The 22,904-nt window shown below is 40.0% G+C and overlaps 1 protein-coding gene across 2 annotated transcripts in view; it reads left to right on the top strand.

The window, feature by feature from the left end:
* TGFBR3 (transforming growth factor beta receptor 3) overlaps nt 1–10,089 on the top strand; it is a 199,785-nt gene extending 189,696 nt beyond the window's left edge. For both annotated transcript variants that reach the window (XM_069597758.1, XM_069597749.1), the window contains exon 17: nt 6,643–10,089. In XM_069597758.1, coding sequence (XP_069453859.1) covers nt 6,643–6,761 — 119 coding nt within the window. In that variant the 3' untranslated portion in view covers nt 6,762–10,089. The remainder of the gene's footprint in view (nt 1–6,642) is intronic.
* The last annotated feature ends 12,815 nt before the right edge of the window (nt 10,090–22,904 follow it).

Here is a 22,904-nt window from a genome sequence, read left to right as displayed (position 1 = left end):
ACTGTGGGAACAAACCCCACTGAATTCCCTCTGATAACCCCGAACTCTTGTCCACAGATACACTGACAAACCTGGGAGAGAGCAAAACCTGGCTTTATGACATGCATTGCTGCTCATTAAATTCTGAGATGTGTTGTTATAAGTAGATTTAAAAACAAAAACCCAAAGCCCTTCCTGTGATGGTTTCCAGCAAAATAAATTAGGCTCATTTGGAAGCTGAAAGGCTTTATAGACACTTGGACTTTAAACTCTAGTCATTTGGATTCTAAACCTGTTAGCATCACAGCTTGAAATGACTTTTTATTAAAAGCTGTAGCCTCTGGTTCACTTTAAAGACCACTCCTAAGGAATACCAGCAAGATGCAAGAAAGAAAGACTTACTGCAGGACCAAGTGGTAGTTTCCTATTGAGAACCCTCTCCGTTTATTACCTGGATCAGCCAGCAGCAAATTGAGATGAAAAGATCATAATGCGGTGGCCAGTGGAAAGAGGTGTCTATACAAACACTGACTCAGTCCATTCAATTTCCGCAATAACCTAAGCTGTGGAACTCAGACCTTATATGGTATATTTGGGGGTTCAGGCAACATCTGCCTCTGTAGCTAAAATAGTCCTCAGTTTAGATATTTCCCTTTGTGCTTTCCACTCTGTCTGCAGCACAGAGCACAGAACCAAGCCTTAGGTTTGAACTGTGGAGATCTACTTACATACATGGAATGCATGTTAGTCAAAAAAATCTGCTTCCCTGCTTTTATCATATGACAGCTTTCGGTATGATAATGGATACTTCCAAAAGCTATATTCACTGTTTGGAAAACCCCATTCCTAAAACTTACATTCTCCACTAAGATAGTGCAGAGAGGTGGGGCAGTGAGGGTAGAAATGGTCCTGGAATGGAGTCACAGAATCTTCATGCTCCTGGGAACCTAACAAGGTCAGTGTCCCTAAACTGACTCATGAAGGTCCCAGAAGTTCTGTGCAATATTATGTTTTGTTTTGTTTTTTGAGGAGAGGAGCAAAAGCATTTATTCAGTAAACTTTTTAGCTTTATCACAACATGTACATGGTTTAAAGGCTGAAATCATCCTCCAAATAGAATTATACTGGTAATACGACTTAGCAACTAAACCATCACCATGAATTCATCTGTTGACTCTTCCAGTTGTCTCAATCTCCTTTTACACATACACGTTCAAACATCAGGTATTCGACTGACTCATTTTCCTCAATACTTTTGAGTTGTAGATGTCCTGTGTCATGGATCCTGTGTCTTCCTCCTCCTGCGTTTAAAGGGAACATAAGAGAGAAATGTTTTTCACATGTGTGAAAATATCATTTGCATGTCTGAAAATATCCTCATTTTATATAAGCACTAACAGATAGTTTGCCACGGTATAGAATTTTAGACTTCAAGTGTTTTTTTCTTCAGAATTTTGAAAGCACACCTCACTGACTTTTAGCTCTGAAATTGCTTTTGGGAAATTCAAAGTCATTCAGATTTCTAATATGTTTTTTTTCCTTTCTGGAAGAAACTTTACAATGATAGTGCTTGATGTAGGTGTATTTTCATTCATTATGCTGGGCATTAATTGAGGCCTTTCAGTCTAGAAACTATGTCCTTTGTTGTTGAGATTTTTTTAGATTTATTTTTTCTTGCCCATGTTTTTTTCTGTTCTCTCTTTCTAGAAATCTTATTTGAAAGTTGAACTTCTTGAATTGTGCTGTAATTCTCCTTTTCTGTTTTCCATATTTTTCCTTTCTTTTCTAGGAGATTTCTTTATTTTTATCTTTCAGTTTCTTATTGCATTTTTAATATTGCCTTCAAGTTTGTTAATTCCAAGAAGTTTTTCCCATGAATTAAAGAAACATGTCCTACTCTTGTCTTATGGGTACAATATCTTATCTCTCTAAGAATATTAATATAGAATTATTTAAGAATAGGGAAGTTCTGAGCTTGTGGGTGGAACATATTGATTTTGAACTTTACTTAGGGTGGTCTAGCTGGGCCTTTTACTGAGAAACTCCTGATATCACATCTTTGGATCTTTCCTCTTGAGTTCATCATGTTTTCTGTGAAACAGGTTTTCCTATTTCCTTCTTGGAGGTTATAGATCAGGCTGTCAACATTCTGGGGGTCACAACATTCAACATGTAGGCCTTAATTTTGTTCTCCTCTGTCATTGTGTTTCTCTTCCCTCTTGTGCTGGTGTTGGTCATTCCCAGAACCCTAGTTTCATTCTCTTCAGAGAGTAAACTTCTGTTTAACAGGCTTCTGTTCAATAAATCTTAGTTGAATACACTGTGTATTCTTAAAGCAGAAGTCAAGCACATACCCAGGTCCGCCTGAATCATGTCTTTTAATTAGGAGTGTCTCTGGAAGCTTCAGATATTTCTAGAAGTCTGAAGTTTCTCCATGCTTCCAAATGTAATTCAGAAGCAGCAAGATGAGCAAAAGTGTGACTCAAGTTGGAGGCAAGAGGCTAAGTTACAGGGATCAGAAAGATGCAGGTGGAATAGGTGGAAACCCTCGTATGACTGGAAAGAAGGTAGGATCCACTCTCTTCACCCAAGTGCTCAGGTTGAGTTCAAATAAGATGCCCATGGAAAACCAAAGTGCAAGTGTGGAACAGGCTGGTCACATTGCAGTAATACTGAAAGAAAGTGGGAAGCAGAATATTTTGAAAGATTTTGCTTCCTTCCTTGGAACATTTCTCCCTTTCTCCATAACTTACAACAACATCTAATGCACCCCTCCTGTAAAGTTTTGCTTGCACAAGGAAAGTCTTTTAGCTTGAAAAGTGAGGAGGGGCAATTTTTGAAAATGGTGAATAGTGATGGAAAGCTTCTCTAAAGGTTGATCTAATTCACTGTCCTTCAGTTCAGTTCAGTCGCTCAGTCGTGTCCGACTCTTTGCGACCCCATGAATTGCAGCACGCCAGGCCTCCTTGTCCATCACCAACTCCCAGAGTTCACTCAGACTCACATTTATCGAGTCGGTGATGCCATCCAGCCATCTCATCCTCTGTCATCCCCTTCTCTTCCTGCCCCCAATCCCTCCCAGCATCAGAGACTGTCCTTACTTGAGTCTGTGAAATAGTTACAATTAGGATATCAAGAGATTGAGACAACTGGTACAAAATTGCAACCAACACATAGGCCTAAGAGGGAAATATCTTTGTTTTCTCTGCAGCATCAAGTAATGTTGAGTATGAGTCACCCCCAGGCACACGGTCTTCAATCCAATGCTTAAATATCTCCCAAGAAAGAAATTCCACAAATTCCCACTGTAACTAGCCAATCCTCATAATGAGCAAGTTCCCTTCTGTGTGACCCAAATCTCTATCACTGCCGTTTAAACTCATTTCCTCATGTTCTGCCCTCCAGGGAGATAAAGAACACCTGTCTGCTCCTCTCGGTAATAATTCTCTATGGCCAGTATTTGCAAACTATCTGCTTTGGGCTAAATAATCGAGATTCCTCTCACTTTTCTTTAAAATTCTTCTATTCTTGTTTCCCCATAGAGTTTCTCCAAGTTATTCACATCTTAAAGTTTCTCCCCTAGGACCTGCCATGCTAAAAAACAGGGATAAGAATCCAGTTGTGAACTGCCGAAAAGTGGCCGGAAATCAGATCTGAACAGCTCCATGTTAAACTGAAGAAAGGAAACAAGTTATCCCTTAAAATATGTTTCTTTCTGTTTCTAAGGGCATCTCTGGCAATATCGAGGCTTAGCCCCAGCCTAATATGTGAGCTGAGTGGGATGAACCCTTGTAACACACCCTTTTCCTGAGGACAACATGTGCCAGATGCGTCTTTTCCCTACTCACTCTCCTTCCCAAGGGTCTCTTCTTTCGTGGTTTGAGATTTTAGGAGCAAAGCATGAAGACTAAGCACATTTCTTTTGATGGCCAAGTTTGAAATCCATGGTCGAGGGGCCTTGCTTGAACTTGCATTCGCTAAGTGGGCCTGCTCTGCATAACCCTGCGGTCCTCACTGCCCATCTTCTCCAGAAGGAGGCTGGTTATATTTGTCACCCAAGGGATATTCTGAAGAAAGTCAGTGCTTCAAGACATCAGAGGTCACTGTGCTAGAGAGCAGAAAACCAAAGGACACATCTCAGAAAACCTAAGGGACTCTGCTGGCTTTTTAAGCAGAAACATCTGCATGTTAAACTTTTGTTTGTCATAGTGAATTTTTCTGTAATGCCACTTGCATCTGACAGTGAGAAAACTTTTCTTGATTTCTGAAAAGGTAAAAGTTTTTTTTTTTTTTAACAACTTGGTTATAATGAGAACTCTCACATCTTACATGTGAAAATAGACCCAGGGCTAGAAGGGATAGTCTAAAGAGGATGTTTTCAACATTTCCAAGCAGATCTCAGACAAAGATTCTCCTTGGCACACTGTTGGCTCAAAGCCAGGGGATTATTTGGTTAAGTTGACTTGTCCACCCTGGTGAAATGGATCCTGCAATCTTGAGTATAGGGGACTTCTTTGTTTTGTTTTGCTTGGGGTTTCATTTTGGACAGTGTTTTGTATCAGCAGCACAAGAGTTTCCAAAACTCTGGAAGTTGAAAGACCTTTTTAATGGGTAATGATTAAAATAAACTGACATGGCAACAAATTATATTTGGCAAATAGACTTCGGAAAGCAAATATTCAGACTTCCTGGGCAGGGCGTAGTACTGGCACTTTTCCTGAATGTGACTAATCGTGCACATGTCGCATTTGGGATGAGACAGACTTGTTCACTGTCAGTAGGACAAGCCAAGGCCTTCTTGCTGATTTAGCCACTATCAGGCCAAACAAACGAAGCCCAGGTGAGCCAAAGTGGGGAGGGTGGTGTGTTGACTTACCTCCTGCTTTTCTGATATATCCTTTATTTAAATGGGGAAGAGGTATTTTTAAACTGTCCTTCACCACAGTCACATTAGTCCTGCTAATTGATAACAATGAGAATGGGTGTGGATCCACATGTGGGTTGGCAGGGGGCTGAATTTTTCAAGTCGATCACGAGTTGTTCTAGTCTCTAGAGGTTTGGGGCTTTTTTTTTTTTTTTTGATAGACATAAGAATTCAGAATAGCTAACAGATTTAATTTCCTTTTAGAAAGAAAGTTCCCACTCTGGGGAAAGTGGATTTCTGGCAGAAAGTCACTGTCATTGAGGCAAACGTCCATGCCTTTAATTAAATGCACACATGAAGGGTAGAGGGCAGCCCTGGAAAGGGTCCAAAATATAGATTGCCCCCAAAAAAGAAGAATGAAAATACAGTGTTACTCTGCCTCTGAGAAATATTGACCCAGAATCCCCTCTCCATCCCTCCAATCCCAGAAGAATAGATAATCAGAGGAAATACAGCATGGGCCAAATATGCAACAAGCGTGTGAAGACCCAGAGGTTGAAGCCTGAATGTGTGTCACTGGGTGGTTCCTAAATGGGTGACAGGGAAAGCTGTACCACACAAGCTGCTTCTCTGTTTTGTGGAACTGCTGTTTTGGCAGAGGTTTTTGAGGAGTAAAGGGCCGAGTTCCTGTGCTTGGAGGGCAGAGCCTTTGCTGATGTGTTTTGTTTTAACGAAGAGGCCAGAGGGTTGCTTATCTCCAGCAGAGAGCTGTGTATTTCAGGCCGACAGGAAAGAGGAGGCTCACTCATAAACAGACCTGGCCCTCTGGGGTTTCCCACATTGGAGCGGGGAGACCACTGACCAGAAATTTATGAAGTTTATGCTTTGATTTTTTAAAGAAAATGCTGTGTTTGTCATCGGAGAGCCTTGATTGCTTTTCCCTACCTAGAGCCATTTTTTTGAGGGCTGCTCTCAGGCCAATTTTGTTGAAGAAAAGATAGCTCTAGAGCTCTTTGCTGTGTTAAATGCAAACCATGTGTGTGACCCAAGGTCTCCTTCCTCCCCACAGTCCTGCACACTTGGCGCAAGGAATGGGCTTAGCTAAAATGCAGTGGGGTGTGTGATGAAAAGTAGGGTACTTGATGTGTGAGGAGATACTCAGGCTGCAAACCTCAGGATGGAGGGGGTGTTCCTGGCAACTGCAGTCCCTTGTGCAACAGCTAAACCCCTTCTTCAAAAGGTTTTTCTGAGCACCAGGTCCTCCCACCTCCATTTCTCAGGTGTGGGTCCTGTGCTCGTCACAAAGCACTCTCTGCTACAGCTAGGGCGAAACCTTGGCATCACCACCCCTATTTTGACCAGGTGTATTCAGAAAAAGGCCTCCATATTGCCAAGGTGATCTCATTACAGTTTAAAGGTCTGGTTCTCCAAACCCTCTGATACCTTTATGAGAGGAGATGTTCTCTGAATACAGGTGCTGGTCATTTGGACCACACAGCACAGATGATGGTGGTTTCTTCAAAGGTTGTAGGCACTGAAATCCTGTGCATTCATCCTCAACTATTAGGGGGTCTTTGCCCCTATTAACTGTCTGTCAATCACCTTGAAAACATTCCTTTTTCCCTGTGCAAGGGGCTTTAAAAACGAAACAAAACGGCAACAAGCAGAAACAGCATCGTGATGGGAGGCCTTCTGATCTAGCTGCTTCTGCCCATGGTTGAGAAGAGCCCCAGATGAAATGGTCTTTTCAGAAATGCACACATGTAACATGCGTCTGTCCTTTTCTGTACTGACTGCAGGAGAGACAGCAGGAAGGCAGCAAGTGCCCACATCCCCGCCAGCTTCAGAGAACAGCAGCGCAGCCCACAGCATTGGCAGCACGCAGAGCACACCCTGCTCCAGCAGCAGCACGGCCTAGCCTGCCCCGCCCGCCATCGAGGGCAGGCCTGGGGGCCCACACCTGTGTCCAGATTCCAGGCTCAGAAGGCTCAATTGCGGTTCCCTTGTAAAGAGTGAATTTCAGTATAACCGTCACCTGTTGTGTTCACCCCCCACTCAGGGCTGACATAATTGGGGCCCCTGGACTTCTGTAACACACTAGATTCATGTGAGAAAGCTAAGGTGGTGGCCTTCTCCACCAGCCCCTCACAGGCTTAGGGGTTTTCAATGTGAAACACATGCCAGTTTTTTAAATGCTGCTTTGTCCAGGTAAGAACATCCATAAGTTGAAGCCCTGCCTTTTACCCAGATACAAGGAGTTGGTAAAAGGAATAACCAGATAGTAGAGCCAGTGAAGAGATGTGGCCAAAGATTATTTTCTAACCGAACCAAGATGTAAAACAAAAGAAATGCTTCAGGACTTTCTAAGTGTGTTCCTCCATGTCTAATTTGCACCTTCAGGATGCACACTTCTCACCTTGCTGCCACACTTGTGGGACCGCTGTTTCAGCTTGATGGGTGCTGCCCTCGTGGACTGCACCCTGACACACCTCAAGGCAACATTCCTTCTTGTGCCCTGGGCCAAAACCAGTGCTGAATTCCTTATCAGCTTCCTCCTCCCCACGCTCACACACCAACTGCAAAAATGTCTTAACGCAAAGTTTGTATTTCTTTATAAGCATATAGAAATTGAAAATGGCCAGAATCTGGGACTGCAGATTCCTGCTCATTTATGACACTGTGCTCTACTAAATTAATGTGTAAACAGGGGCAAAATTCTCTTCTAAAAGCTGAGGAGGAATTTGCACAGTGATATATATACCAGCGCATGTATATTATATGTCATTTGGCACTTTTGTTTTTTCAGTTGAAGAGAAAATTCACTCCCATTTAGAAAATGTCCTACACCTTCAGAGTTGTTTATTCTTAAATATTTTTGGGAGAATTAGTGATTCCATGCAAAACATGTCAGCCTTTTAAAAAGATTCTTTCGTAAGCACCAAGCTCTTATAAGTTGCAAACGTATGGCAGATTCTTTTGGTTTTCTGTTGGTTATCTGAACAGGGTCACCAATTCTGCCAAGAAAGTGATGAGATTTGGAAAAAGGCACTCATTTGGATGCTTTAGTTTTCTTGCCTTAAATATATCACCAAACTCAAAAAGAATTTGAGGTAAATTTTATTAAAATGGAGTATCAATAATATGCCACTTTGCAGCTAAAATAAGCTCAACTGATACCTCTATGTTAAAACACACACACACACACACACACACACACACGAAAAAACAATGCCAGAGGAAAGCATCCATGCCAAATCACTTACTACTGAAGATTACTTGATTACCAGTAAATATTATTGTTTTACCAGAATTCTCCCAAACAACTCAGAACTCTACAAATAGAACAGGCTAGATTCTACATCTAAAATACTCACAAGCAAATCTAAATGCTCTTAAAATAAGGAAGCTGTGCCTGGTTCTCTGTGAATAGAGCCTTAAGTAGGAAATGTTGGTGTTGCCTGAGACTGGAAGGCAGTGTCTACAAGGCAAATAGGTGGAGATTGACAGTCATTGTTACCCCACCATAGAGTCCTGCTCCGATTGATTTCATAGTTATAAACATTCAATCAAGATGATTTTAACCAAAACAGATTGAGGGCTAAGATTTCCAGGCTATCTACACTGATAATTTTGCAGATCTCTACAAATAAAGATAGATTAGAAAAAAAATTTTGCCTTCAGTTAACTATATTTTTAACATAAAGGTATCAGCATGGAGGACTTAGATTACGCTACCTGTGTTTGAAAATAATGCGCTTTGCCTAACCTTCAGCAGAATGTATTGTTTTAGCATATTCTATGTATAAAAAAGTTTAAAGATGTCTTCAAAGAAGACTAGAGTCTTTAAGTCACTTATAGCTATATTTTACTACAAAAATCTGTGTATAAAGATATATTTAAGTGTTTTAGATAAATTTAAGTTACTCCATATGAAATGTTTAATTTCAGTTACTGTGAATTCTTTTGATCAGTTCTTTGCTTTTTAAAAATCCCTATCCATCCTGTTAAAAAGAAAATTAACTATTAAGAGGTATTAAAAGATTCAATTCTTAGATGGACAGGGTTTAAAACCTTTTGTAATATATTCAAATGTATATTTTTGAGAGAGATGCTGCATTGCCAATGATTTTATAAATAATTTAAAATTAATTTACAAATTTATGGATGTAAACCAAGAGATTTTAAAAGAGAAGTCAACCTTTATGTATTTGGGTCTTACTATCCAGAAGTATTATTCAGATCAAGAAATTCATGTTGATGAAACCTGATCCTGTGTTATTGGAGAGTGAATGTCATTAAGTATTTCTGAAATGTTTCTAAAAAGTGAACCTTTAAAAAATACTGTGTTTTCTCCCTAGCTTCCTGTTATAGCATTTCCAATTGCTTCATACTTCACAGTTTTAATGAATACAAAGTATAAGCTCTACTTTATAACACGTCCTGTAAGTTTCTTTAAAACAGTTTTTATATTCCAGTTAAATTTCTCTATCTGAAAACTCTTTTGTTACTGCTGCAGGTTACACCCTTCATCCGCAGAGGCCACTTTGTTTTGTTTGTTATATGCTAAAGCTATTGTTGAAATGCTCTAAATTCCAAGGCAGATTGTCTGTGTAATACCCTACAGCTTTTCACCATGTGGTGTGTACCAGCCATTACTCTGTATTTGAAAAGTCGATTCCTTCTGTCAAAGCTGTTTCTATAGCATTTTCTAAACAAAACAAAAGATCTTTTCCTTGTCTGTAATGAGATTGTAAACCCGTTTCCTGTGTGTGTTCTGTAGTGGGCGTGGTTGTGAGTGTGTGTGGGGGTGCGCACCTGCGTGCCGGTCTTTTGTACTGTAACTACCTCATGGTTTGAGTGATGGTTGTACTGCTGATTGTGTTAACAGAGCACATTTTGTTGGGTGACTCGTGCGTGTGATTTGTTTTTCCTGTTTGTTTTAGCTGGGGGTTGTTCATGAAACCAACAGATGTTTTTCTAAAAAGGACTATTATCAGTTTCCAAATACAATACTTCTCTCTTCTGGTTTTTCCTGAATGAGCCTGATTTTGTTGCTGTTTTTCATCTATGAGGGTAAAAAGAGTGCCCTGAAAATCCCTGTGGCCAGTTTGAGCACCCCTGTTGTACTCTTTTTCTGTGTTCAATGTGTCAACAAATTTGTGAACATGCTTAGATGTATAGTTTTGATAACCACAGTTTTAAATCCTTTATCTGTGCATAATAAAAAGATATATATCAATTATTAATACGTGTCTTGCTTGGTTATCATTAAATCCTCCCCTCGGGCTGACATAACCCTTGTTCATGGCCTTTCTGCTAAATTTACCGTCTGCTGCAACTGTGTTGGGCTTCCCAGGTGGCTCAGTGGGAAAGAGCCCACTTGCCAGTGCAGGAGATGCAAGAGATGCGGGTTTGATCCCTGGATCAGGAAGATCCCCGGAAGGGAGAAATGTCTACTCACTCCAGTACTCTTGCCTGGGAAATCCCATGGACAGAAGAGGCTGGAGGGCTACAGTCCACGGGGTTGCAAGTCGTTGAGGAGGAGGGAGGGGAAGGGCTAAGGCTCACATAGCAGAGGGGAGGGGTGACAGACTGGAGTGGGGCATGGTGGAGCTTCCACTCTTTTCAGAAAAACGTGGCAGGAGACCTGGAAGTGGATGTCAGCCCTGGCTTCCGTCCAAGGGCTTTCTGTCAATCTCCTGGAGGCATGGAAAGAGAAATAATACGTATTTCGAATCTACTATTACCATCCCCTCCAAATTTCCCAGTGCTGCTTCCAGCATCCTCTATCAATATGCCATCACCATCTACCAGCTGCCCATGCCAGAAACCTGGGAATCTCTCTAGACTATTTTTGGCTACCACACCCCCAAATTAATAAATCCAAGCTTATTCTACCTTTGGAATGTCTCTTTCTCCAAACCACTGACTTATTTCTGCTCCTTCTGCTGTTACCCAGCATCCAAAACCCATCATCTTTTAAACTCCCACTCCCTGGCCTGCTCCCCTTTAACCCTCTCTCTCCACCATGCAGCCGAAGGAGTCTTGAGCTGTCTCAAGTCATGTCACTTTCCAGCCTGGAGCCTTTAAGTAATTCCTTGATTTGCCTTCGGAACAAATTTCAACCTCCTCAGCATGGTTGAAAGAGAATAATCTGCTTACTTTCCCACCTACTTCTCTCAGCTCTCTAGAACTCAAGTCCAATGTGGCATATCCCCAACCAGACACGTTTATATTATGAAAAGAATAGCTTTCTTTTGCTATCAGAGATGAAATGGTAACATTGAATATATGTTTACAAACTGCACTCCCAGATCCCTGTCTTCTCTCCTTTTAAGAATTAGTGATCTGGATGGTTAGAAACAGGCTTCCTGGCTGACTCAGCAGTAAAGAATCCACCAGCAATGCAGGAGCCACAGGAGACATGGGTTCAGTCCCTGGGTAGGGAAAATCCACTGAGAGGGAATGGTAACCCATCTGAGTATTCTTGCCTGGAGAATTCCATGGACAGAGGAGACTGGCAGGCTACAGTCCCATGGAGTCGCAAAGAATCGGACATGGCTGAAGCGATTTAGCATGCACGCGTAGTTAGAAACAGACCCGCAAAGGTATCAAGGACAGAGGGCCAGGCCTTGCATCTCCCACAGGTAGGTGTCCACACAGCAGGAGCCGTGAGAGGGGCTTAAGCCACATCTCACTCCAGCGAGGTTGGAGTCCCCATCGAAGAGAGTCCAGCCAATGCCCAGTACCCAGAGTGTGCCCTGGAGCCAGCCCTCGGGATAAAGGGAGAAATTGATAGCTTACCAATTTTTCTGCTACTAAACTCCGTCTTTGCTAGAGCAAAAACCTAGGTGATCCATAAATGAGCTTCAGAGTGTCTATTAATTACCTGAAATTGCATGTAGGTTTTGCATTGATATGTCTGGACTGTATTTCTGGTTTTGAGTTTCTTTGTTGAAAGAGCCCATAGCCCACTGAAATACTTTCTTTTTTTTTTTTTTTTTGCACTCAGTGCAGTTCAGTCCCTCAGTCCTGTCCGACTGAGACCCCATGAATCGCAGCATGCCAGGCCTCCCTGTCCATCACCAACTCCCGGAGTTCACTCAAACTCATGTCCATCAAGTTGGTTATGCCATCCAGCCATCTCATCCTCGGTCGTCCCCTTCTCCTCAGCCCTCAATCCTTCCCAGCATCAGGGTCTTTTCCAATGAGTCAACTCTTCACATGAGGTGACCAAAGTATTGGAGTTTCAGCTTTAGCATCAGTCCTTCCAATGAACACCCAGGACTGATCTCCTTTAGGATGGACTGGTTGGATCTCCTTGCAGTCCAAGGGACTCTCAAGAGTCTTCTCCAACACCACAGTTCAAAAGCATCAATTCTTCAGCACTCAGCTTTCTTCACAGTCCAACTCTCACATCCATACATGACTGCTGGAAAAACCATAGCCTTGACTAAATGGACCTTTGTTGGCAAAGTAATGTCTCTGCTTCTTAATATGCTATCTAGGTTGGTGATAACTTTCCTTCCAAGGAGTAAGTGTCTTTTAATTTCATGGCTGCAGTCACCCTCTGCAGTGATTTTGGAGCCCCCCAAAATAAAGTCGGACACTGTTTCCACTGTTTCCCCATCTATTTCCCATGAAGTGATGGGACCGGATGCCATGATCTTTGTTTTCTGAATGTTGAGCTTTAAGCCAACTTTTTCACTCCCCTCTTTCACTTTCATCAAGAGGCTTTTTAACTCCTCTTCACTTTCTGCCATAAGGGTGGTGTCATCTGCATATCTGAGGTTATGGATATTTCTCCCGGCAATCTTGATTCCAGCTTGTGTTTCTTCCAGTCCAGCGTTTCTCATGATGTACTCTGCATAGAAGTTAAATAAGCAGGGTGACAATATACAGCCTTGATGTACTCCTTTTCCTATTTGGAACCAGTCTGTTGTTCCATGTCCAGTTCTAACTGTTGCTTCCTGACCTGTATACAGGTTTCTCAAGAGGCAGGTCAGGTGGTCTGGTATTCTCATCTCTTTCAGAATTTCCCATAGTTTATTGTGATCCACATAGTCAAAGGCTTTGGCATAGTCAATAAAGCAGAAATAGATATATTTCTGGAACTCTGTTGCTTTTTCGATGATCCAGCGGATGTTGGCAGTTTGATCTCCAGTTCCTCTGCCTTTTCTAAAACCAGCTTGGACATCTGGGAGTTCACGGTTCACGTATTGCCGAAGACTGGCTTGGAGAATTTTGAGCATTACTTTACTAGCATGTGAGATGAGTGCAGTTGTGTACTAGGTTGAGCATTCTTTGGCATTGCCTTTCTTTGGAATTGGAATGAAAACTGACCTTTTCCAGTCCTGTGACCACTGCTGAGTTTTCCAAATTTGCTGACATATTGAGTTCAGCACTTTCACAGCATCATCTTTCAGGATTTGAAATAGCTCAACTGGAATTCCATCACCTCCACTAGCTTTGTTCATAGTGATGCTTCCTAAGGCTCACTTGACTTCACATTCCAGGATGTCTGGCTCTAGGTGAGTGATCACACCATCACGATTATCTGGGTTGTGAAGATCTTTTTTGTACGGTTCTTCTGTGTATTCTTGCCACCTCTTCTTAATATCTTCTACTTCTGTTAGGTCCATACCATTTCTTTCCTTTATCAAGCCCATCTTTGCATGAAATGTTCCCTTGGTATCTCTAATTTTCTTGAAGAGATCTCTAGTCTTTCCCATTCTGTTGTTTTTCTCTATTTCTTTGCACTGATTGCTGAAGAAGGCTTTCTTATCTCTTCTTGCTATTCTTTGGAACTGCATTCAGATGCTTATCTTTCCTTTTCTCTTTTGCTTTTCACTTCTCTTTTTTTCACAGCTATTTTTAAGGCCTCCTCAGACAGCCATTTTGCTTTTTTGCATTTCTTTTCCATGGGGATGGTCTTGATCCCTGTCTCCTGTACAGTGTCACGAACCTCTGTCCATAGTTCATCAGGCACCCGTCTATCAGATCTAGTATGTATAAATAAATACAAACAATAGACATATGTAACAGAGAAAAAGTATCATGATCCTCACATTTAGAGACAGTACTGATTTAGTGAGTGTGTTCCCAGACATTTCCTTATATTTGTATCAACATGTAAATGTTACTACAATAAATAAGATCTCATTATAACATTTGTAACTTGCTTTTTCCACATGGCATATCTTCCCATCAGGCTTCATGAGATGAGTGATGGTTATCATTTTTGCACTAAACTTTCCCTAAATTGCCAAAGTAAAAGGTGGCCATTAGAGGAAGTGAAATAAAACAAAGTTATTTGTTAATGCTTTTTCCCACCCCCTCTAGTCACTTCCCTGAAAGAGTGATGTTGACAGCCTTTATTCCAGTTCAAACACTGATACATGCTCACAAAAAGAGGACTTTTTTTGTTTACACTGTGTATATACATACACTGAAACTTTCCTTTTTCATTTAATGTGAACCTCCTTCTAGTTAGTAGATATAGAACAAATTCTTTTAACGGTCATTCTTTTTAACGGTTACTGAATATTTCATACAATGAATTCAGCCAATTCAGTGTGATCAACATTTTAGAAGTATTGTTTTCAGAGTTTTAAAGTGCCATTCTAGCACTTTAAAGGAAAAAAAGGTGACAGAATTGCAAGGAGAAACTGACAAATTCATCATCACAGTAGACCACTTTACCATATCATTCTCACGTGTGCATGCTCAGTCACTTCAATCATGTCTAACTCTTGGCAGTCCTTTAGCTGCCAGGTTCCTCTGTGCATGGGATTCTCCAGGCAAGAATACTGGAGTGGGTTGTCATGCCCTTCTCCAGGGGGTCTTTCCTGCATCTCCTGCACTGCAGGCAGATTCTTTACCGCTGAGCCACCAGAGAAGCCCATATCATTCTCAGAAGCAGATAAGTAAAAAAGATTTGGATATAGAAGATTTGAATAGTGCAGTTAAGCTTGATCTACCGGGCATACATAGAATATGTGACCCCAAATTTGAGAACTTTGTACATATGAAATATTTATAAAAATTGGCCACTAATAGACCACAATGGAATTCTCAGCAAATATCATAGTACTTAGTCATACTGGTCAAGTTCTTTTTCCATAAAGCAAACAATTTGAAATCAATAAGCAAAGAGTAATTTTTAAATGTTAAATATATTTGGAAATTAAAAAAAATGTATTCCTGCTTCAAAGGAGTACCTAGAAATCAGAAAGTATATAGACTTGAAGGATTAAATTACTAAATTCATACATGCAGTTCAAGTAGTACTTTATGAGAAATTTATAACTGTAAAATGTTTATATTGGTAAGTAATGAAAGGTTGAAAGTGAAAGAGTTTTCAATATTCAAATAAGGAAAAATGCCAGAAAATGAATTATTTTAAAAGACTACCAGAAATAGACAAAATTAAGTAAAAATAAAAGCATGAATTAGGAGTGGAAAAGGACAAATCAGCAGAAACTACAGAGATTTTTAATAAATAAAGGTTCACCATAAGTTTCTTCTAATAAGTTTGAAAACTTAGGTAACTTGGATAATATATCAGTTAGAGTCCTGCGGGTGAGCAGAAACCACACTGGGTATTTCAACAGAGAGATGTCAATAACAGGAATTGGTTAAGCAGGTGCTGGATGGCTGAAAGGTGAAGAGAAGATACTCAGGTAACACAGAGTTAGCAAATGTAGAAATAGTTGCATCCCTGGGACTGGGGATTGTCAGGAGGTGAAATTAGGGGTGATTTGCAGAACCCAGGCAGGTAGAGAGGGAAGATGGGAATCCAGGAAACAAAAACTTAGTAAATGGCACAGATGATTTCCTGGAAAAATACAATTTTCTAAAACTACTTCAAGCAGCAACAGAAAATTGAAAATGCATCTTCAACCATTAAGAAAATCAGGGGGTTAAAATCTACTCACAACAAAACAGAATTTTTAAAAAAGTTTTTTAAATACTGCTAAGCCCAGATGTTTTTATGTAGGTTCTACCAAGTAGTCAATTGATAGTGGATAATGCCAGGATCATAATGGTTATTTTGGGGATGGCATGTCAAAGAGAAAGAGTTTTTAACTATTAGTGTCGATTACCACATTTCTTTTTCTAAAGGTTGTAACAAATCATCATTGCTATAGATCTCCCCATCAGCATGGGGCATTCTGAAACAGAGCTTGGCCTCCCAGACTGCACAGGTTTGAATTTAGACTCTGCCATTTGCTAGCTGAGCTATATCCTTAATTTAAATAAATCTACTTCTTGGCATTTTCATGAATATTAAATGAGATAATCCACATAAAGTATTTAGCATATACTAATCACTTAATATCATCTACTATTAATTGTTACCAGCATTAGGTTACAATGTTTTAAATTTTGCCAGTCTGATGGTTGATAAATTGTATCTCCTTATTTGAATTTGTATTATCATGGTAACCAGTGAGTTTTAAGTTGTTATAAATTATTGGCCTTTTCCAGATTCTTCTGTACATTTTCATTTCCTTTGCCGCTTTTCTACTCAGTTGTATGTTTCTTAATAATTTCCATATTAGGGACATTATATGTCATATGTTATGTATGACAAATATTTTTTTTAAATCCATGATGATCTTTTCTTTCATTCTGTTTATAATGGATATCACCAAGATAAAATGTTTTTTGTGTAGTTGAATATGTCTACCTTTTCCTCTTGAGTTCTGGGCTTCCTTTCTTACTTAGGGTTTCTCTAACTCTAGACATATACTATTACTTTTATTAATTTGCTTTTCAAATTTAGATCTTTATTATTTTTTGATGGTATGAGGGTAGGGGTCTATTTTGTTCTCTTCCAGATGATTACTCAGTTTTACCAGAGCATTTATTTAAAAGTTCATCCATTCCCCACTAAATTAAGATTTTTGAAAAAGAATAATAGCTATGATTTGCCCTTAGCAGATGTTAGAATTTAGCATAAAGTTTTATAATAAAAATAGTATGATATTAGCATAGGAATAGTTAAATAGATTTCTCAAACAGGCAGAGCATTCAGAAAGAGATCTAATTCATTAACATATGACAACTAGTCCCAATTTTCACTTGATTCTTTGGATTTTTCAAATATTTATTTATTTGCCTGAATGGGGTCTTGGTTGTGGCACATGGGATCTTTAGTTGCAGCATGTGAGATCTAGTTCCCTGAGCAGGGATTGAACCTGGGCCCCCTCCACTGAGAGTGTGGAGTCTTAGCCACTGGATCATTAGAGAAGGCCCATTAGATTCTTAAAGGATTACATGACCCCAAAATGGTTACAAATTCAAGACCCAAAGTATGAGATATAGGTTCTCCCAGTTTCATTGTATGTAACCAGATCTGATTTTATTCTGTTATTTAAAAAATCTAGAGAAATTTTTATCTGAAAAAGAAAAATGTAGTTAATATTAGGTCTACCCTAAGCTTTCTGTGGGAGTGAGGCTGCCACCTCGCTGGGTCTGGAGGGCAGAACATCAAGCCAAAAGGGATTGATTTGGATCCTTAAGATCTCATGGAGTTTGGGGTTTTTTTTTTTTTAGGCTTTTGACTTGCTTGGGTCCTGTCATGCTTTCTGTTTTCTTATTTTTCCTTTTTGGAATGAGAATTGTGGGGGAGGGAAAAAATTTTCCCTCTACCCTTCTAAGTTCTTAGCTGAGACCTCTAATAAAAGACATATTAACAAAAGAAAAACAAACAGAAGTTTATTAACATGTATGCCTCATACGTACATGGGAGACTCCCAGGGAAAAATGAGTAATGTAAGGAGGCGGCCTGAGTTCAGGATTAGATACCATCTTAGGGAAAGAGGAGGGAAAATGTAGGCCTTTCAGAGAAGCAAAATAATTAAACAATTTTTAAGAAAGATAAACGGGCCCTTAGAAGAATATATGAGAGTCTGTGATAACGGTTGAGTTTGATGTTGACCTCTATTCTCCTTCCCTATGATGAGTCATCTCCCCTGGTTGATAAAGCTCCTAGGGAGAAGATTTACAACAACTGAGTTCCTTTTTGGAGAGTCTGTCTTCAGGCAGATAAGAGAGAGAGCAGAGTAAACTTTTTTTCTATTTTAAACTTTTTGGCTATTTTTCAAGTGCTTATAGATCAAAATAGTCAATATACCAAATTTGCATAATTTGGAGTAGTATGATCCTGAACGTCAACAGTCGTATCTTGGGGTGGCATGTTCTGCTCCCCTTCAGAAAGTCTCTCCTATGCCTGTCCCACTGCTGTATTTTGTAAGCACTTAACCTGTTTGGCTTCACAGGTTCACAGTTGAAGAGGAAGTTACTTCAGGATGATGTGTACCTACCTCAGTTCTCACTGATGATCAGATAATAATTAGATAAGACTTTGGACTTTAAAGGTGATGTGGGAATGAGTTGAGACTTTGAGGACTGTTGGAATGGTAGAATGTGGCATGCGAGAAAGACGTGATTGGGGTGGCTAGGGGCTGAGTGAAATGCTACGGCCTGAATGTTGGTGTCCTCCCACAATTCATATACTGAAGCCCTAATTCCTAGGGCGATACTATTTGGAAAGGGGGCCTTTAGGATCTAATTAGGTCCTGAGGGATGGAATTAGTGCCCATAGAAGAAGAGACAGGAGAGGACTTGCCTTTTCCCTCAGTCCTGCGAGGATGCCGTGTGAAGACAGCCATCTTCCAACCAGGAAGCAGGCTCTCACCAAACACCAGATCTTCTAGCACCTGTTCTTGGACTTCCAGCCTCCCAGAACCGTGAGAAATAAGCGTGTGCTGTTTAAGCCATTTATTCTCTGGCAGTTGTAGCAGCCCAAGCTAAGAGAGAAATCAGTGACTTGCATGATGATTTGGTGCTCCTCCTCCTCTTCCTCCTTACACATAAATGTTTGGAGAAAAATTAATATTAGCTGATCAAACATCATTTATAAAATATTTATAAAATGGTTTCTTCCAGCCATTTGTGAATGTTACAATAGGTTTGTAAAGTGAAGAAATATTACCAGATGCCAATTTCAAGGAAAATCTAGACACTTTTTTATTTCAAAGCAAGCCAAACCTATAGCATTGCTCTTCCCTAACACAGTATGTTTGAAAATGGGCGAGTGGCTGTTTTAAGATTTACAGCTGTCATTGATAATCTACAGTTTGAGTTTTTGCATATTTTTTGCCTTCATGTCTAAATTTCAATCTCAGCTCTTTCAGAGGATCTGAGTACTGCACTTTATGTAGATTTTATTTTACTCTTAAAATAAAGGTCATATGACATCATCTCTCCTTCTGCAGAAGGTCACAGCTTGAATTGATTTTTAATGACCTTCTCCATTTATTGCCTCTAAGATTTCATTAAAAAGGAAAAGAAAAACTTTCAAAGTAGAGCTACATGACTGAAGTTAACTCTACCTTGACTTAAAGAGAAACGAGGGTCATGAGTATGCACATACATGCAGACACACACACACAGGCTTACATCTCAACCATTTTCTGATTTTTTAAAAAACAGTTAACATGTTCTCAATACTTTTCTTCAGCTCAAACACCTCAGAACTGATGATCCTTTTATAGACCACAGCACACCATCTGTATAAGAAGGATGAGCAAGGAGAACAAGAATTTCTCAGTTTTAAAAACCAACTGGGTTCCTTCCATTTGACCAACCCAAGATCCAGAGCTGAAAGTCTTCATAAGTAACTTGGGTGGAGCAGTTTTTGCTGGTCTGTTACTCGTCCCAGTTCATAAACTGCGTATGACATAGTTCCTGCAAAGAACACAGTGCACTTCATGAGGATGTTGAAATAATACTGAATTTTAAAAGGGGAAAAACACATGGATTCTGTTTGGTGGAGATGAAGAGTAGAGAGAAAACTGGATTGTTGATGTTAAAACCCAACCCAGATATTAACAATCGGCCCCCAAAATTAGAAACCAGAGCTTCAGCTATCTTCTCCTTTAGAAACACAAACTTCTAAGCCCACTAGGCTTTCAAGATAAGTACAAAATCTGCAAAGGAATCTCTCCATTGAGGAGTCTAGATCAAACCCTTTCCTTAAATGGAGTGGAGAGGTGAAAACAAAAAGTTTCTTAGCCTATCAATTAACCTGAAAAGTAGAATCATCTGTTGGAGTGTCTAAACGGAACTCGAGAGAAATGCACCATACTTCAGCATTTCACTACCGTTTACAATTACATTCCAAGAGAAGGTAATTCAGTTATTAAGCCAGCAAAGGGAAAACCAACAAATTTTTAACCCAGGCAGACAGTCCCCATTTTGCCTGGCTGATTTTCCCTTTTTAGTATATTTCTCAGAATGCCAATGTGCGTGATAGAAACTCCTCAGTTACTGCAAGGAAACAGTCACAGTGCAGAAAGCAGTTGAAAGAAGCACGTAATGAAAATGGAGGATTTGGGTTCAAGTCCTTTCCCACCTGTAGGTCTGAGCTGAGCCACAATGGAGAAAACCAGAGGAACAATTAGGAGAGAGATCTAACCCCGCCCCCCAATCCCACCCCCTGTCCTGTGCCCTGGCCTGCTTAATTTCCTCCTATTTATCTGCATTGCCTTCTCACCATCTCCTCTGATCCTAACATCCTTCACGGTTCTGCTGTTACTTCTCTCTGGAGCATTAGGAGCTGCCCCCATCTGTGACTTTTGAAGCTCTAGTAGCACCATCTTGTCACCTATTGGTCAAGATATAAAACTCTTATTTTCTCCCACCCCTATCAGCAGCAGGTCCTGTTGACTTTACTTCCAAAACACATTCTGCTTCTCCCCATCTGCACCACCTCATTCTAGTCTAAGTCATCCTGGTCTCTGACATAAACTATCACATCTATTCTTCTTGTCTCACACACAAAAATTTGTTCCCTACTTGGCTGCTGGAGCAACTCTCTTCAAAATATGCTAGATCTTGTCAATTCTGTTTAAAACTCTACGACTTCCCATCACACTTAGAAAAAATTCCAAATTTTTCCTACTGCATTTAGAAAAAGTTCCAAATTCCTTTATTTTTTCTTAGCTCAATCAATAGGTTTTATTACTTATTCATCTTTGTCTTTAACAACTTTGTCTTGTTTCTTAAAGTAAATGTTAATGAGTAAGAATTGCTTCTTATTTTCTTCTTTATTATACAATGGTAGCAGACTATACGTGCTCTGAATTTTGCTTTTCTCGCCTGATGTATTTTGTTTCCATATCAGAATGTAAGGCAGTTTCTCATTCCTTTTTTAAAAAATGGCTCTGTAAGTTTCTGAAGGGCTTCCCCAGAGGTGACTCAGCAGTAAAGAATCTGCCTGCCAATGCAGAAGGTGCAAGAGATGAGGATTCACTTCCTGGGTCAGGAAGATCCCCTGGAACAGGAAAGGGCAACCCTCCAGTATTCTTGCCTGGAGAATCCCATGGACAAAGGAGCCTGGCAAGCTACAGTCCATAGGGTTGCAAAAGAGCTGGACACAACTTAGTGACTAAACAACAATAGGGTCCTACTAAGGGAATATACCATGACCTAGTTGACCTGCCCCTTTCAGTGCACAATTGATTTGATTCTCTCTCTTACTGTTCAAGCAAACTGCATTGTGTAGGCTCATATGTAGGTTTTTTAGTTTGTGTACAGGCAAATCTCAAGGATAAAGTCCCAGAAGTAGGAATACCAGGCCAAAGAATAAATGTACTTATATTTCTAATAAATATTACCAAGTTGTATTCTATTGATATTGTATCATTTTACCCTTCTGGTATTTTTTCCAATCTGGTGGATTAAAAATGGTATCTCAATATTATTTTGATTTGCATTTTTCTTATGATGAGTGAACTTGTGCTACATATATATATATATGGATTATTTATTGTTTTCTTTCTGTGAACTGTCCTGTTTTTTGCTTGTTTTTCTATTGAGTTGTTTTCCTTTACTTTCTCAACTTTGAAGAATTCTTTATACATCAGGGAGATTAATCCTTTGTCTGTGATTATCTTGGCATTTAAAGCCCTAGGGATCTGACCTCATCTCTGACCTGAGCTAATGTAAATCTCCTTCCCACCTGTTACACTCCAACCTCAATATTCTGTGATCTCTTTCTTGCCTGAAGGCCTTTAAATTTGCTGTCCCTTTGCCTGGCATGCTGTTTTCCAGGTCACTGCACAGCTGTCTCCTCCTTATTACTCGGAGCTCTGCTGAAATATTGATGGGCAAGGCTTTCCTGGACCATAGTCTATGATAGACACCCAGTTCTGCTCCATCGCACCATTTAGGTTGACTTCTTTACATAGCTCGTACTTGTCACAAGTATTTTTTCTTATTTGCTTTAGTTTATCATCAGTGTCTCCCAATCCAAAATGGAAGCTCCGAGAGAAATAGGTCTGTCTTGCTCATCACACTATCCCTAGAGCTTAAAACATAGCAGGCATGTTTCAGACAGATTGTGTGAGTAATGAATCCTTTCATCCTCTCTCCAGGCATCTTCACATGTTTTTACAATGTGCCTCACCTGCCATATGCCCTAGAAAGAAGATTGATAGCAATATGTGCAGAACGCTGGACTTGGTTTCATTATATATGTCATTTCATCCTTCTGATCACTCTGAGCTAGTCAGCATTATGTTCACTTTTATTAATAAAGCTGAGACTCTAATAAGCCCCAAAGAAGCCTCCAAGAACCTGTGGATTACATATGCTAGTCCTGATGAGGCCAGGTGATTTTAATGTCCATTCTCTTCTAATTACACCATACTGGGACATTACTTCTTAAACTTCTGCATGGTATCTACTTGTTACCTGCACATTGTCCGTGTTCAATAAGTCAAATAATTAAAATATGTCAGAGGCTGAAAGGGTCTTAATGGTCACTTACACTTAACTAAGTGATACAGTAAATCACCAGTAGGTCCAGGATGTACATCTATAATCTCTGAGTCTTTATTGCTAGTTTCCTTCCTACTCCCTGTTATCTTGGTAATGCCAAGCTCAGTCTCACCACAGGGCCCTTGCACTTGCTGTTCCTTCTATTTGGAATTATTTCCTTCTAGATTTTCACACGACCAGCTCTTTGTCAACACTCAGACCTCAGGGC

This window comes from Ovis canadensis, chromosome 1 (genome assembly GCF_042477335.2).
Source record: "Ovis canadensis isolate MfBH-ARS-UI-01 breed Bighorn chromosome 1, ARS-UI_OviCan_v2, whole genome shotgun sequence".
Taxonomy (NCBI): Eukaryota; Metazoa; Chordata; class Mammalia; order Artiodactyla; family Bovidae; genus Ovis; species Ovis canadensis.
This window is presented reverse-complemented; position numbering and strand designations above follow the sequence as displayed.